Here is a 12,035-nt window from a genome sequence, read left to right as displayed (position 1 = left end):
AGGTGAGCGGGGCCGGGCACCGAGCACCGGGTACCGGGGGGGCGGGGGGTGGCGTGCCGTGCTCCCGGGGCGGCTCCGGTGCCGGTGTCCTCGCGGCGGGGCCGTCCCGCCGGCACCGGGGACGGGTTTCCGCAGCGCTCCGGTGCCGCCCGGTTGGAGGAGCCAGGCCCGGGGCGCGGCGGCCGGCCGGGAGCGGGCCCCGCAGCGCTCCTGCCCCGTGCGCCCCGTCGGGGTCGGGCGGCACCGGCCGGGAACGGGCGCCCCGGTGTGCACCGGGGGAGTGCTGCCGGTGTCCGCGGGCAGCCTCCGGGGAGCGGCGGGGTGCCGGGGGGGCTCTGCTGCCCCCGCTGCCCCGCGCTGGCGTCGGGGGGATGCGGGGGGCACCGGGAGCCGCAACCGGAGGCCCCCAGGGGCTCGCTGCCGGGACGGAGCGTGGTGTGCGGCTGCCCCCGCCCGCAGCCGGGGACGCGGCGCCGGGCCCGGCACGTCCCGGCACGCAGCGACCTGCGGGCGGCGGGGCTGCGCCCGGCTGCTGCGGGGTCCTCCCGGTGCGGGGCCGGGAGCTGAGCCCCGGGGTGCTCCTCGGGGAGGAACCGGGCGCCCTGTGCCGCCCCGCTGCGTCCCCGCGGGTCCCGGCTGGGAGCACGAGTGGGGTTCCGGGAGATGCTGGGGACCCCAGAAGGGACCGCAGAAGGGACCCCACCACGGGGCACAAGGCGCTGGGAGCAGCCGTACCGCGGAGCTGCCGGAGCCGTCGGGCCGTGCCCATCGGGGTGAGGCTGCCAGCCCGGTCCTGTCGGCTCCCGCGTGGGCGCAGCGAGCGGCCGGACACGTCCGGACCCCCCCCGACCCCTGCGGGCGCGGGGTTGCACAACGGGCCGGGAATAGCGCGGCACGGGGCGGTTACCGGCTGGGCCCGGGCTGGGCGGCAGCAATAAATAGCAGAGGCTTAGCTCCTGCCTACCTGCCCAGGGCTGGCGTGGGGCGGCCACGCCGCCAGCTCGGGCCCTGCGGCCCCGGGATCCTGCTGCCTCACCTGGGCCGGCCTCTTCCCTTTCCCGGCAGCCGAGCGGGGGCCGGGAGCCCAGCTGCTCATCCGAGAACCCGGCCCCGTGGGAGCCTCCTTCCCTGGCTGCGCCAGGCTCTGCTATCTGCCGTGCCAGCCCGCGCCCGCTGCTCCGGGGCGCTGAAGGTGGCAGCGCCAGGACTGAGCCGTAGGGCGCAGGAGGACCTTCATCACCCCTTAATCCTCGCGTGTCCTTGTCCGCCTGGCTGCCCTCGCACCCGGCCGGGGATGTTCCTCCCCGGCCCTGGCCACCTGCAGCAGCCGTGGTGCTGGTGGCTCCCTGCCCTGTGGTCCCCGCCGCGTCCTTCGCGCCAGTGCCCGGGGCAGGTGCCGTCCCTGACCTTGCTGTGCCCTGCCACGCTGCAAATCCCGACGGCCCGGCACCGTGACTGCTGAATCGGCAGCGCTGGCTGCAGCCGGCTGCCCTCGCTCCTCGGGGATGCGGGCGCAGGCAGGATGCTGCCCGGGGATGCTCAGCGCCCTGCCCCAGCCCTCGGGGGCGCTGCGCCGTCCTGTGCCCACGGGGACCCTGTGCCATGTTCCCTAACTCCAGCCTGGCTGCTCGCTGGGTGTTGGATGGAGAAAACGGTCGTGCCGTGCTTTGTGTCACCCCGAGAAGCCTCCTGGGGGTGGTGGCTGTCCCCAGCAGCCACGGGTGGCATCACCCTGCCCCGCGGGTCACGGCGGGCGCTCAGCATCCTTCCTGAGCAGCCGGGGTCCCACCTTCCCCCCGCACCCCCCGCAGGATCGGTGCCGACCGGCCGCCCCGTGGGGCGCGGAGGCAGGAAGGAGCTGTTGTCACTCATTGTCCCCAGCTCAGCTGGGAGTGACAGCAGCTCCTTCCTGCCCCACGCTTCCGGCCGTGCCGTGGGGCTGGCAGCACGGGGCCGTTCCCACGGGGCCGCAGCCTGGCACGGGGCTGCTCCACAGCTCCAGCCCGCCCGGTGCCCCGCGGGGGTCTCACCGTCACCCATCCTGGGTGTCCTGTGGGTGGTGACACCCGCGTCCCCTGCCGCAGCGGGGTGCTGCCAGCCTGGGAAGGGGCTTTTGCCACCGCCTGGGGTGACATCCCGGTGTGCTCGCCCCGCTGATCCGCGCGGCAGGCTGTCGGGGCCAGCAGGGCTTGGTGCCACGCCGTGCTGTCACCGCCTGCAGCACCGCCCCGCGTGCCCTGGGCGGGCAGAGGACCCAGAAGTCACGACCCCCCCCTCTGCGGGGCTGCGGCTCAGCCCCCGTAATCCTTTTCCCACTGCGGCACACCGGCTTATTTGCTGGCTAATTCCCCAAGCTATAAATACTGCTCTGCCTCAAAGGGCCCTGCAGCCATCCTGCTGCCCCCCAGCCATCCTCCGCTGCCCCCAAAACGTGGGGGGAGAGCTCCGCTCCCTGCTGGGGGCGAGGGATGCTGCCGGGGGGCAGCTGCTGTGCTGGGGACTGTGGGTCGGGGTGCCCTTCCCCGGGCTGTAGGGGCTGGATTTTGGGGTTTCAGCCCCCCCCCTGAGCTGCCGCTGCCCCCCCAGGCCGCAATGAGCCCCTGAAGAAGGAGCGTCCCAAGTGGAAGAGCGACTACCCCATGACGGACGGGCAGCTGCGCAGCAAGCGGGACGAGTTTTGGGACACGGCGCCCGCCTTCGAGGGCCGCAAGGAGATCTGGGACGCCCTGAAGGCGGCCGCCTACGCCGTGGAGGCCAACGACCACAGCCTGGCACAGGCCATCCTGGACGGAGCCAGCATCACCCTGCCCCACGGTGAGGGGGGGGGGCAGCTCGGGGGGCGGCGGGGCCGAGCGCCCCACACCGGGGCGCGGAGCGGGGGAGGCTCAGGGTGCTCGGGGATGTGAAGGGGATGCTCTGTGGCGCACAGCCGCTCACCCCGCTGTCCCCAGGGTCGCTGACGGAGTGCTACGACGAGCTGGGCAACCGGTACCAGCTGCCCGTGTACTGCCTGGCGCCCCCCGTCAACCTGATCCTGGAGCGGGGCGAGGAGGAGGCGGCGGAGCCGGCCGAGCCCCTGCCCAGCGCCCGGCGCGAGTTCGCCCTCAAGGTGCGGCTCTCCACCGGCAAGGACCTGCGGCTCAGCGCCAGCATGGGCGACACCATCAGGCAGCTGAAGAAGCAGCTGCAGGCGCAGGAGGGCATCGAGCTGGCCTGGCAGCGCTGGTTCTTCTCGGGCAAGCTGCTCACCGACCGCACGCGGCTGCAGGAGACCAAGATCCAGAAGGATTTTGTGGTGCAGGTGATCGTCAACCAGCCCCTGCCGCCCAGGAACTGAGCTCCAGCGGGGAGACCCCGTCCCACAGTGGAGCACGGGGGCACCTCAGGGATGTCCCAGCCCTGCCAGAGCCACCGGGTCCCCTCCCTGGGGCCGTGGCACTGCGGTGGCCCCACTGGGCTGGAGGCGCGGGCACAAATTTGCTGTGGGACTGATGTGTGCCGGGGGGCCCTGCTGTGGGGCTGCCCCTCGGGGAGAGGCTGTGACCCGCCAGCCCCGGCCATGAGGCCGGGATCCCACTGCCAGGGGGCTGCGGGGCTGTGTGGAGATGTCTCCCCCGTGTACATAGTCTGTGTATTTATCAATAAAGCCTTTTCATCCTTCAGCCACGCGGGGGCTGTCCCCGTGTAGGGGCTGTGCCCGTACATCCTCGTGTAATGGGTGCCTTCCTTTGTGCAGCCGGAGGCTGTGGCACCCGTGGGACACGGCACCCCAGGGTGGCCCTGGGACCTGCCCGTGCCCAGGAGGGTGCCGTGTCCCCGGCTGTCCCTCCCCTGTCCTCAGCCCGGTTCCAGGGGCCGGGTCCCGGCGCATTAACTGTCCCAGCACAGGGCACGCTGGCCTCATCTTACAAAAAGGGAAAGCAAAATCCCGGGGGGCTGAGCAATGTCCCCGGCACCGGGAACAGCTGCAGGCTCTGCCTGCTGGCCCCACAGCCCCGCGTGCGGCAGGCACACCAGGTGCTGCTCGGGATGCTCCAGCCCTGAGGTCATCCTCCAAAGCAGCGCGGGGCCGCCGCGAGCATCCCGGCTGTCTGGGGTGGGAGGCACGGGCTCAGGACCTGCGGGTTAACGCGCACCATGGCCCAGCTCCGTCCAGCCTCCGGACCACCGCTGAGGGCTCTGCGCACCTCAGGTCCCCCCAGCCCAGCGTGGGGGTCCCGGGCAGCCGGCTGGGTGGGCCGTGGGTTGCTTTAAGAGCGCGCAGGAGGTGAGCCAGGGGCACCAGAAAGCAGCAGGGTGAGCTCATGGCTAAGCTGCCCCAGTCATGTGGAGCAGGCACAGCTGTCGGTGCCCTTGGGCAGCGGGACGAGGGGCCGGCAGCATAAAGCCCCACCGCCAGCGGAGCCGCCGGCAGCGCCGGGAGCCAGCGCCTGCGGTGCTGGAGAGGAGGAGGAGAGGCTGCATCCTGCCAGGGGCTGCGCAGACATGGAGCTGGACGTGGAAAAGGCCAAGGAGCTCATCGACCAGAAGCTGGCGGAGGAGGAGGAGGAGGAGAAGGTGGGTCCCGCAGGCTGCCGGCCGTCCCGGGGACCTCAGGATGGATGCTGGGGCTGCCCCACGCACCCAGGGCTCTGCAGCCCCCCCATGTCCCCGCAGAGGCTGAAGGGCGATGGCCCGCGGGAGCCGCCAGCCGTGGAGCGCATGAGCACGCCAGAGCTGGAGGAGGAGAAGCGGCAGGGCCCTCGGAACAGGGGCATCGAGGCCATCAAGGTGAGGGCTGGGAGCGGGGAGCAGGGCGCAGGAGGGTGCGGCGGGGACGAGCGGGGCGCTGCGTGTCCCCGCAGGGCCAGGAGCGGGCGCGGAGGAGCTCGGTGGACCTGCGCCGGGAGATCATCGACGTGGGGAGCATCCAGCGCCTCATCGAGCTGCGCAAGCAGCGCCGCAAGCGCCGGGAGGAGCGGGCGGCCACCCCCGAGCCCCCGCCACCGCCGGAGCCCCTGGAGATCGTACGTGCAGGGGCTCCCCAAAAAGCCGGGGTGCCCTGGAGGAGCAGGACACGGGGTCCCCCTGTTGTCCCCGCTGCCCCAGCCCTGCCCTGCCCTGCCCTCAGGAGGGTCCCGTGGAGCCGGAGACCTTCCTGCGAGCTGCCGTCCAGGGCAAGATCCGCGTCATTGAGAAGTTCCTGGCAGACGGTGGCCCCCCGGACACGTGTGACGAGGTAGTGCAGGGTCCCCCGTTGTGCCTCGGACTGGGACTCGTGGTGGGGGGTAAGGGGGGGGTCAAACCAGCCACCAACGCGGCACCTCGCCCCCCAGTTCCACCGCACGGCCCTGCACCGCTCCTCGCTGGAGGGCCACACGGACATCCTGCAGAAGCTGCTGGACAGCGGGGCCACCGTCGACTTCAGGGACCGGGTGAGGCCGCATCCTGCCCCCATCCCCGCGCCCCGGCCTCTGGGCACGAGGCAGACGGAGCGACAGCGGGGTGGGGGTCCCTGAGCAGGGCTGGGCTGTCCCCTGGGCGGAGGTGGCCGTGGGCTGGGGGGGAACACGGGGTGGTGGTGTCCCCCCCCCCCGGTGACACCAGCTCTGCGTGCCCAGCTGGACTGCACCGCCGTGCACTGGGCCTGCCGGGGGGGGGCACCTGGACGCCGTGAAGCTGCTGCAGGACCGCGGGGCAGACCTCAACCTGAAGGACAAGGTGAGGGGGCCCAGCCCGGGGAGGGGGCTGTGCTGGGGGCACAGCAGGGAGCAGGGTGCTGATCCCTGATGGTGCGTGTCTGCCCCCAACCCCAGCTGCTCAGCACCCCCCTGCACGTGGCCACCCGGACCGGGCACCCCGACATCGTGGAGCACCTGATCCACTGCGGGGTGGACATCAACTCCCCGGACAGGGTGAGTGCGGGGCCGTGCAGCCAGCACGGGGGGCAGCGCCGAGCCCCCTCCGAGGGCTCACACCCCTCCCCGGGGTGCTGCCATGGCACGGCCGGGGCTGGGCACCGTCCCCGTGTCCCCTTGGGGACGTGGGTGCGTGGAGCCAGGCTGTGCGTCCCGCAGGAGGGGGACACGGCGCTGCACGACGCCACGCGCCTCAGCCGCTACAAGATCATCAAGATGCTGATCCTGCACGGGGCCGACATGATGGCCAGGAACCAGGTGGGCGCCGCGGGGCACGCGGGCACCAGTGCCGTTCGCTGCCGCCCCCGTGCCAACCTGTGCCCACGCTCACAGGCCGGCAAGACCCCGACGGAGCTGGTGCAGCAGTGGCAGACGGACACGCGCCAGGCACTGGAGACCAAGGAGCAGCCGCAGGGGGAGGCCGAGGTCCCCGCGTGATGGCACCGGGCAGGGACCGGGGCTGGGCTCGGCGCCAAGGAGCGGGACCCAGCTGAGTCAGCCGTGTTAATAAAGCCAGCACAGAGCAGAGTTTGGCTCCGGCGGGCTGCCCCGGGGAGGTGGTGGGGCCGGCAGGGGCTGCGTGGTGCCCTGACACCGAGCACAGGGGTGGGTGACACCCGTGGGACCGTCACACGAGTGGTTTGGTGGCAGCACTCGTGGCTGCGGGAGGCCCGGGCACTGCTTGCAGTGCTTCACAGCCCTGCCTGGGCACACGCGGGGAGGAAAACTGCAGCGAGGGCTGCTCAGACAGCAGGGGCAGCGCCAGCCCCTCGGAGCGTCCCCAGAACGCAGGGTGCCGGGGAGCAGCAGCACTGCTCTTCCTCGCCGGAGCCGTGCCAGGAGCGACACAGCAGCCCCTTGACAAGATGTGCCACTTGTGCTGGGCACCGTGCCCCTTGCCCGCTCCCCACAGATGTTCCCACTCGCCTGTGTTTACGGGAGACCCTACAACAACACGCAGAGCAGGCAAACGCTGCTCACACCCTGGGACTCCCTGCAGTGCTTGTTCCCTTCCCTGGCCTGACAAGTGCTGCAGCCCAGCTCCAGCCTCGCTAGGTGGGAAACAGAAGGGAAAGCGCAGCCGGTGCAGCCGGGGCTCACCTGGAGGGGTGCTGAGCTCCTTCTGCAGGCTCCTCCTGCAGGAGGGGAGAGCTCACCCGGTCCCATCCCCCCCCCCCCCTTTCGCCCAGCGGGGCCGCAGCTCCCTCACGTGCCCCATCAAACATTAACAGCCCCTCTGCGGGCCGGGTGGCACGGGCTGGCCGCAGCACGCAGCCAGCATGGCGCTCAGCACCCGCCTCGCCTCGCGCCTCCGGCCGGCCCTGGCAGCTCTGTGCCGGGCGGTCCCCGGGCAGCGCCGGGGGCTCAGCACCCCTCCTGGCCTGGAGCCCACGCTCGACCTCGGGGGCATCTTCCCACCCCTCGCCACCCCGTTCTCGGCCCTGCAGGAGGTGGACTATGCCCAGCTGGAGGCCAACCTGCGCCGCTACGCCAGCATCCCCTTCCGAGGTGAGCGCTGCCCCCGGCCCCGCTCTCTGTGCAGACCCCTGCCCGCTTTGTGGCGGTGGGCAGGCATCCTGCCGCCCTCCCGGGGGTGCTCTGCCCCCAGCTGGGCTGTGCTGGCTGGCGGGCAGCCCCTCGGGTACCTGCCTTGCGTTTCAGGGCTGGTGGTGCTGGGCTCCAGCGGGGAGTACCCGTACCTGGCACCCCGCGAGCGGCTGGAGGTGCTGAGCTGCGTGCGCCGCGCGCTTCCCCGGGACCGCCTGCTGCTGGCGGGCTCCGGCTGCGAATGTGAGTCTGGGGAGCACGGGGGGCTGCGTCCCCCCGGGACATCCCTCACCGCTCTGCCACCTCCCCAGCCACCCAGGCCACCGTGGAGCTGACGGTCAGCATGGCAGAGGCTGGGGCCGACGCGGCGCTGGTGGTGACGCCCTGCTACTACCGGGGAGCCATGAGCGCTGCCGCCCTGGTGCGGCACTACACGGAGGTGAGCCGTGCCTGCTGCCCACACGCGGCTCTGGCTGGGGCAGCGGGGCTGGGGACACGTCCCCCGTGTCCCCATCCCACCCGCAGCTCTGGCTGGCTGCCCGCAGGTGGCCGAGGCGTCCCCCATCCCCGTGGTGCTCTACAGCGTCCCTGCCAACACCGGCCTGGAGCTGCCGCTGGAGGCTGTCCTCACCCTGGCTCAGCACCCCAATGTCATCGGCATCAAGGACAGCGGCGGGGATGTGAGCGAGGCAGGGCTTGCCAGGGGAACCCGGGGCTGGCCCCAAACCCGTCCCCGAGCTCGGAACAGGGTGTCACTGCCCTTCCCTGAGCCACCCCCAGGGCCCCACGGTGGGGACGGGGTGATGCGCACCCCCAGGCACACCTCTCTCCCCAGATCACCCGCATGGGTCTCATCGTCCACAAGACGCGGCAGGAGGATTTCCAGGTGCTGGCAGGATCAGCCGGCTTCCTTTTGGCGAGCTACGCCGTGGGTAGGTGCTGCTGCTCCCCTGGGGGCTCGGAGCGCCAGCGGGGAGACTGCAGCGAGGCCAGGGGCAGCGATGCCCAGGAGCTCGCTGCCAACGTGCCCCCACGTCCCCAGGTGCCTCGGGGGGAGTCTGCGCCCTCGCCAACGTCCTGGGGGCCCCGCTGTGCCAGCTGGAGCGCCTGTGCCGCCAGGGCTCCTGGCGGGAGGCCCGCGACCTGCAGCACCGGCTCATCGAGCCCAACGCGGCGGTGAGCGGGCAGCAACCCCCGCGGCTGCGGGGTGGGGGTGACGGGCCCCGCGGGGCTGGGGGTGGTGAGGATGAGGGTCCCTGGGGGCTGTGGGGCAGCCTGGGTGGGCAGTGCAGTGCCTGGATGGGGAGCCAAGCCCGGGCTGGAGGCGGCAGGGTGGGAAATGCCAGCCCTCTCGTGCCAGGAACAGCGCGTGCCCCGGCACCGGGCACCCGTCCAGCCCCAGCGTGAGACCTGCAGGGTATTTATAGGCGGTGATGGAGGGAAGAGCTGCGCCTTCCCGGGGGCCTCGTCCCACCGTGGGATGGCTCCTGGTGTCCTGCAGGGATGCCGCCCGTGTGGGGACCCTCCTCAGCCCGTGGCCCTGTGCCGGGGCGGCGGTGGATCGCTGTGCCCTCCTTCCCGCAGGTCACCCGCCGGTTCGGGATCCCGGGGCTGAAGAAGGCCATGGAGTGGTTCGGGTACTACGGGGGGCCCTGCCGCGCGCCCCTGGCCCCGCTGAGCCCAGCCCAGGTGGAGGAACTGAGGGGCGCCTTCAGCACCAACGGCTGGTTGTGAGCACCCAGGACATGGCCCCGCAGCACAGGCAGCGCCGCCTCCCCCTGCCCCTTCCTGTACTGGGAAGCCAGGGACCACCGGGAGCTGGGGACGTGCGGGGGACAGCGGGGTCACGGCCAGGAGAAAGCCAGCCATCTCGCCCCTTCCTGCTGGACAGGGCTGGTGGAGGGAAAGCTCAGCGCCCTGCGGCCACCCTCGTGTCCCTGGGCATGCACCCAGCCCCGCCAGACCCCAGGACAACCCCCCCGGGCTCCAGCGGGGTGCCCCTCATCCATGTGGGTGCCTGCCTGGGGCACTGCAGGGAAGGGGGCCTGCAGCCCGGCGTGGGCCGGGTGGTCCCGAGGTGCGGAAGCCCACGCTGGCCCAGCCGCCCTCCAGAGCACCGCAAATAAACCCGCTGACTCTGCCCCGCGTCTGCGTTTGTGCCCATGCAAGCAGCCTCCCGCCTGCTCCCCAGCAAACAGGACGCAGCCCGGGCGTTTGGCAACGTGGTTTACTCAGCTGAGGCCCGTGCAGGCGGCAGCACAAGGCAGGGGCGCAGCAAGGCACGGGACTGGTGTGGGCACAGACCGGCAGGGAGGGCTCGGCCGGGCGGGGAGGGATGCCAGGCCCCCGTGCCCCTGCGAGCCAGACCGTGCCAGGGGTGAAGGCAAGCACCCGTGGGGACAGATGAGGGACGCACAAGGGGAGCGAGGCGGGGAGCTGTGTGCACCCTGCCCGTGCCCCTGCCGTGCCCCTATCCCTGCCCACCCAGCCCGGACCCCCTGCTGCAGCCCTGGCACCCCCCCCGCCCTGTCCTGGCCCCTTGCCCTGGCTCTGGCCAAGCCCGCTTGCTCGCCATCGCTGCCGTCCTCACCCAGCTCCCCTGGGACACAGCGTGGACAGGTCAGGCCAGGCAGCTCCTGGTCCCCTTTGGCGGGGATGTCCCCAAGGCAAGGAGCAGGCCGAGCCCCGACTGCCCCGACGGCAGTCACCCAGCGCCGAGGGCACAGGCCACAGGGTGCCACCCTGCCAGGGGACCAGGGCTGGAAAAGCGGCCCCCTCCGCAGGCACATGGTCCGGCCTGCTGCCCGCCACCACAGGCACGCTAGGCAACGGGGCCAGGAGCCAGCCCCAGCCCCTAGGTACCCGCTCGGCTCCCCGTGGCATGGTGGCAGCCCCGACCATGCCTCCCCCAGCCCTGCTGGCGGCTGCTCTGCTGGAGCCGGGGGCAGAGCGGGGGCTCTGGGGAGAACCAGGGCAGTGGGCAGAGGGAGAAGGCACCACGGCGGCCTCACAGCCGCCCTGGGGCACTTGGGTGGGGGGCAGCAGGGTCCGTTCTCCCACCAGCAGGGTTTTGGCAGAGGGGCCTGCCCGGCGTGGCAGGGGGACCCCTGGCCCTGCCGAGGGGGTGGCTGGCAGTGCCACGGTGCCGTGTGGGGCCAGCCGGTGCCCGGCAGGGCCCCGCCGCAGGGGGAGGGAGGTGCAGGGGCCAGGACAGCGTCAGGCCGTGAGGTTGTGGGCAGACTTGGAGGCGCTCTGCGCTCTCTGGATCACCGCCTGGCACTTCTCCCGCCGCAGCAGCTTGTTGTTCTCGAAGAAGCCCTCGTTGCGGGGCACCCCGTGGGAGCCGTCGGGGAACGTCAGGAGCCCTGGGGAGGGAAGGGACGGGAGTCACGGGGTCGGGAGCAGCGGACACGGGGACCGGGCCTGGGCAGACGCGGCGGGAGACACCAGGAGGGCAGGACAGCAGGGGCAGGGGCGAGCGGGACGTGCTGAGCCGGGGCGGGCACAAGGCACCGGCTGCGCGCCCAGCGCCGGCGAGACCCCCCCCGGGGGCACCGGGCACTCACCGAAGCCGTCCACGCGCCCGCCTTTGAACTCGCCCTCGAAGGTCATGTTGTCGTAGCGGGTGAAGACGCCGACGCCGCAGAACTTGCCCTGCACGAACTCCCCCTCGTACCTGCGTGAGACGGCGGGGATGGCTGTGGGGGGGCAGGGCGGGGCGGGGGGGGCCCCGCGGGGCGCCGAGCTCACCTGGAGCCGTCGGCGAAGCTGAGCACGCCGCAGCCGTGGAACAGCCCGTTCTCGAAGTGCCCCACGTAGGCGCTGCCGTCGGCGAACGTCAGCTGGCCGGTGCCGTGCCGGCGTCCTGGGTAGAGGCGGTGAGAGGTGGAAAGAGCCGGGACCGGCGGGGAGCGGCCACCGCCGCATGGGCGGGCTCAGCACCGGCTGTCCCGCCCCGTCCCGTCCCGTCCCGACCGGTCCCCTTCCATCCAGCCCCGTCCCGCCCCGCCCCGCCCCGCCCCGCCCGCCGCACCTTCCTTCCACTCGCCGCGGTACTCCTCCCCGCTGGAGTACGTGAAGGAGCCCTTGGTGAGCGTCATGGCCGCCGCCTCCGCCACCCACACCGCTCCGCTCCGCGCCGCGCCCCACCGGGGTCCCGCCGAGGGGCGGCGGCGCGGCCACCTCCCCGCCGTCCCCCGCCCCGTCGGGCGGCGCCACGCCGCCCCGCGTCCATCCCTGCTCTCCGTTGGCTGTCCCCATGGCAACGCCTAGCAACGCGGCCGCTCATTGGACGCCCTCTCCGCCGCTCCTTCCGCTGCCGCCATCTTTGTGCGGGGCAGGGCCCGGGCGGGGCCATCTTGGAGAGGGGCAGCGGGCGGGGCGGTGACGCCATGGCGCCGTGACGGGGCGGAAGCGGCGGGGCCGTCCGGGGCCGTCCGGGGCCGTTCGGATCCGCTCGGTGCCGGGATGGACGAGACCAGCCCGCTCGTGTCCCCGGAGCGGGCGCAGGGCCCCGACTACGGCTTACCGGGCGGTGCCGTGCGCGCCCCGCCGGCCGCCGCCGCCGCCCCGCCGCCGCCGCCTCCCTCC

The 12,035-nt window shown here is 72.8% G+C and overlaps 4 protein-coding genes across 5 annotated transcripts; 3 read left to right on the top strand and 1 right to left on the bottom strand.

Moving 5' to 3' along the window:
* Positions 1-2,568: 2,568 nt before the first annotated feature.
* Positions 2,569-3,702, top strand: UBTD1 (ubiquitin domain containing 1; the record flags this gene model as incomplete). The annotated part of the gene is made up of 2 exons (XM_035311835.1): positions 2,569-2,814; positions 2,952-3,702. Coding segments are annotated over 2 exons (632 nt in total), but the record flags the coding sequence as incomplete, so codon positions are not given.
* A 305-nt stretch (positions 3,703-4,007) lies between these two features.
* Positions 4,008-6,425, top strand: ANKRD2 (ankyrin repeat domain 2). Its single transcript, XM_035311839.1, is given in 10 exon segments — positions 4,008-4,557; positions 4,657-4,770; positions 4,845-5,006; positions 5,111-5,218; positions 5,316-5,414; positions 5,601-5,633; positions 5,635-5,700; positions 5,796-5,894; positions 6,057-6,155; positions 6,231-6,425. Coding segments are annotated over 10 exon segments (957 nt in total). The 5' UTR covers positions 4,008-4,485; the 3' UTR covers positions 6,336-6,425.
* A 523-nt stretch (positions 6,426-6,948) lies between these two features.
* Positions 6,949-9,413, top strand: HOGA1 (4-hydroxy-2-oxoglutarate aldolase 1). Of its 2 annotated transcripts, none has more exons than XM_035311836.1 (7): positions 6,949-7,406; positions 7,560-7,688; positions 7,757-7,884; positions 7,991-8,180; positions 8,213-8,377; positions 8,488-8,621; positions 9,030-9,413. In XM_035311836.1, the coding sequence occupies exons 1-7, from the start codon at positions 7,178-7,180 to the stop codon at positions 9,177-9,179; spliced, it is 1,125 nt and encodes a 374-aa protein (XP_035167727.1). In that variant the 5' UTR covers positions 6,949-7,177; the 3' UTR covers positions 9,180-9,413. The 2 variants fall into 2 exon arrangements, with proteins under 2 accessions (XP_035167727.1, XP_035167729.1); XM_035311838.1 differs by having other exon boundaries at positions 6,951-7,406; positions 7,991-8,125; positions 8,281-8,377.
* A 1,215-nt stretch (positions 9,414-10,628) lies between these two features.
* Positions 10,629-11,648, bottom strand: MORN4 (MORN repeat containing 4). Its single transcript, XM_035311840.1, has 4 exons — positions 11,479-11,648; positions 11,196-11,310; positions 11,012-11,121; positions 10,629-10,810 (listed from the first exon to the last, which is right to left on the bottom strand). Exons 1-4 carry the CDS (start codon positions 11,543-11,545, stop codon positions 10,662-10,664), a joined length of 441 nt encoding a protein of 146 aa, XP_035167731.1. The 5' UTR covers positions 11,546-11,648; the 3' UTR covers positions 10,629-10,661.
* Positions 11,649-12,035: the final 387 nt, after the last annotated feature.

This window comes from Oxyura jamaicensis (assembly GCF_011077185.1).
Source record: "Oxyura jamaicensis isolate SHBP4307 breed ruddy duck chromosome 6 unlocalized genomic scaffold, BPBGC_Ojam_1.0 oxy6_random_OJ72227, whole genome shotgun sequence".
Taxonomy (NCBI): Eukaryota; Metazoa; Chordata; class Aves; order Anseriformes; family Anatidae; genus Oxyura; species Oxyura jamaicensis.
This window is presented reverse-complemented; position numbering and strand designations above follow the sequence as displayed.

Bases quoted from the DNA above. Each gene is read 5' to 3' on its own strand.
- HOGA1 (XM_035311836.1), top strand. From the start codon at position 7,178: ATGGCGCTCAGCACCCGCCTCGCCTCGCGCCTCCGGCCGGCCCTGGCA. The intron at 7,689-7,756 runs GTGAGTCTGGGG...CCACCTCCCCAG, and splicing joins GGCGGGCTCCGGCTGCGAAT to CCACCCAGGCCACCGTGGAG. The intron at 8,181-8,212 runs GAGCTCGGAACA...CTGCCCTTCCCT, and splicing joins CTGGCCCCAAACCCGTCCCC to GAGCCACCCCCAGGGCCCCA.
- MORN4 (XM_035311840.1), bottom strand. From the start codon at position 11,545: ATGACGCTCACCAAGGGCTCCTTCACGTACTCCAGCGGGGAGGAGTAC. The intron at 11,122-11,195 runs GTGAGCTCGGCG...CGTCTCACGCAG, and splicing joins AGCTTCGCCGACGGCTCCAG to GTACGAGGGGGAGTTCGTGC. The intron at 10,811-11,011 runs GTGAGTGCCCGG...TTCCCTCCCCAG, and splicing joins CGGGCGCGTGGACGGCTTCG to GGCTCCTGACGTTCCCCGAC.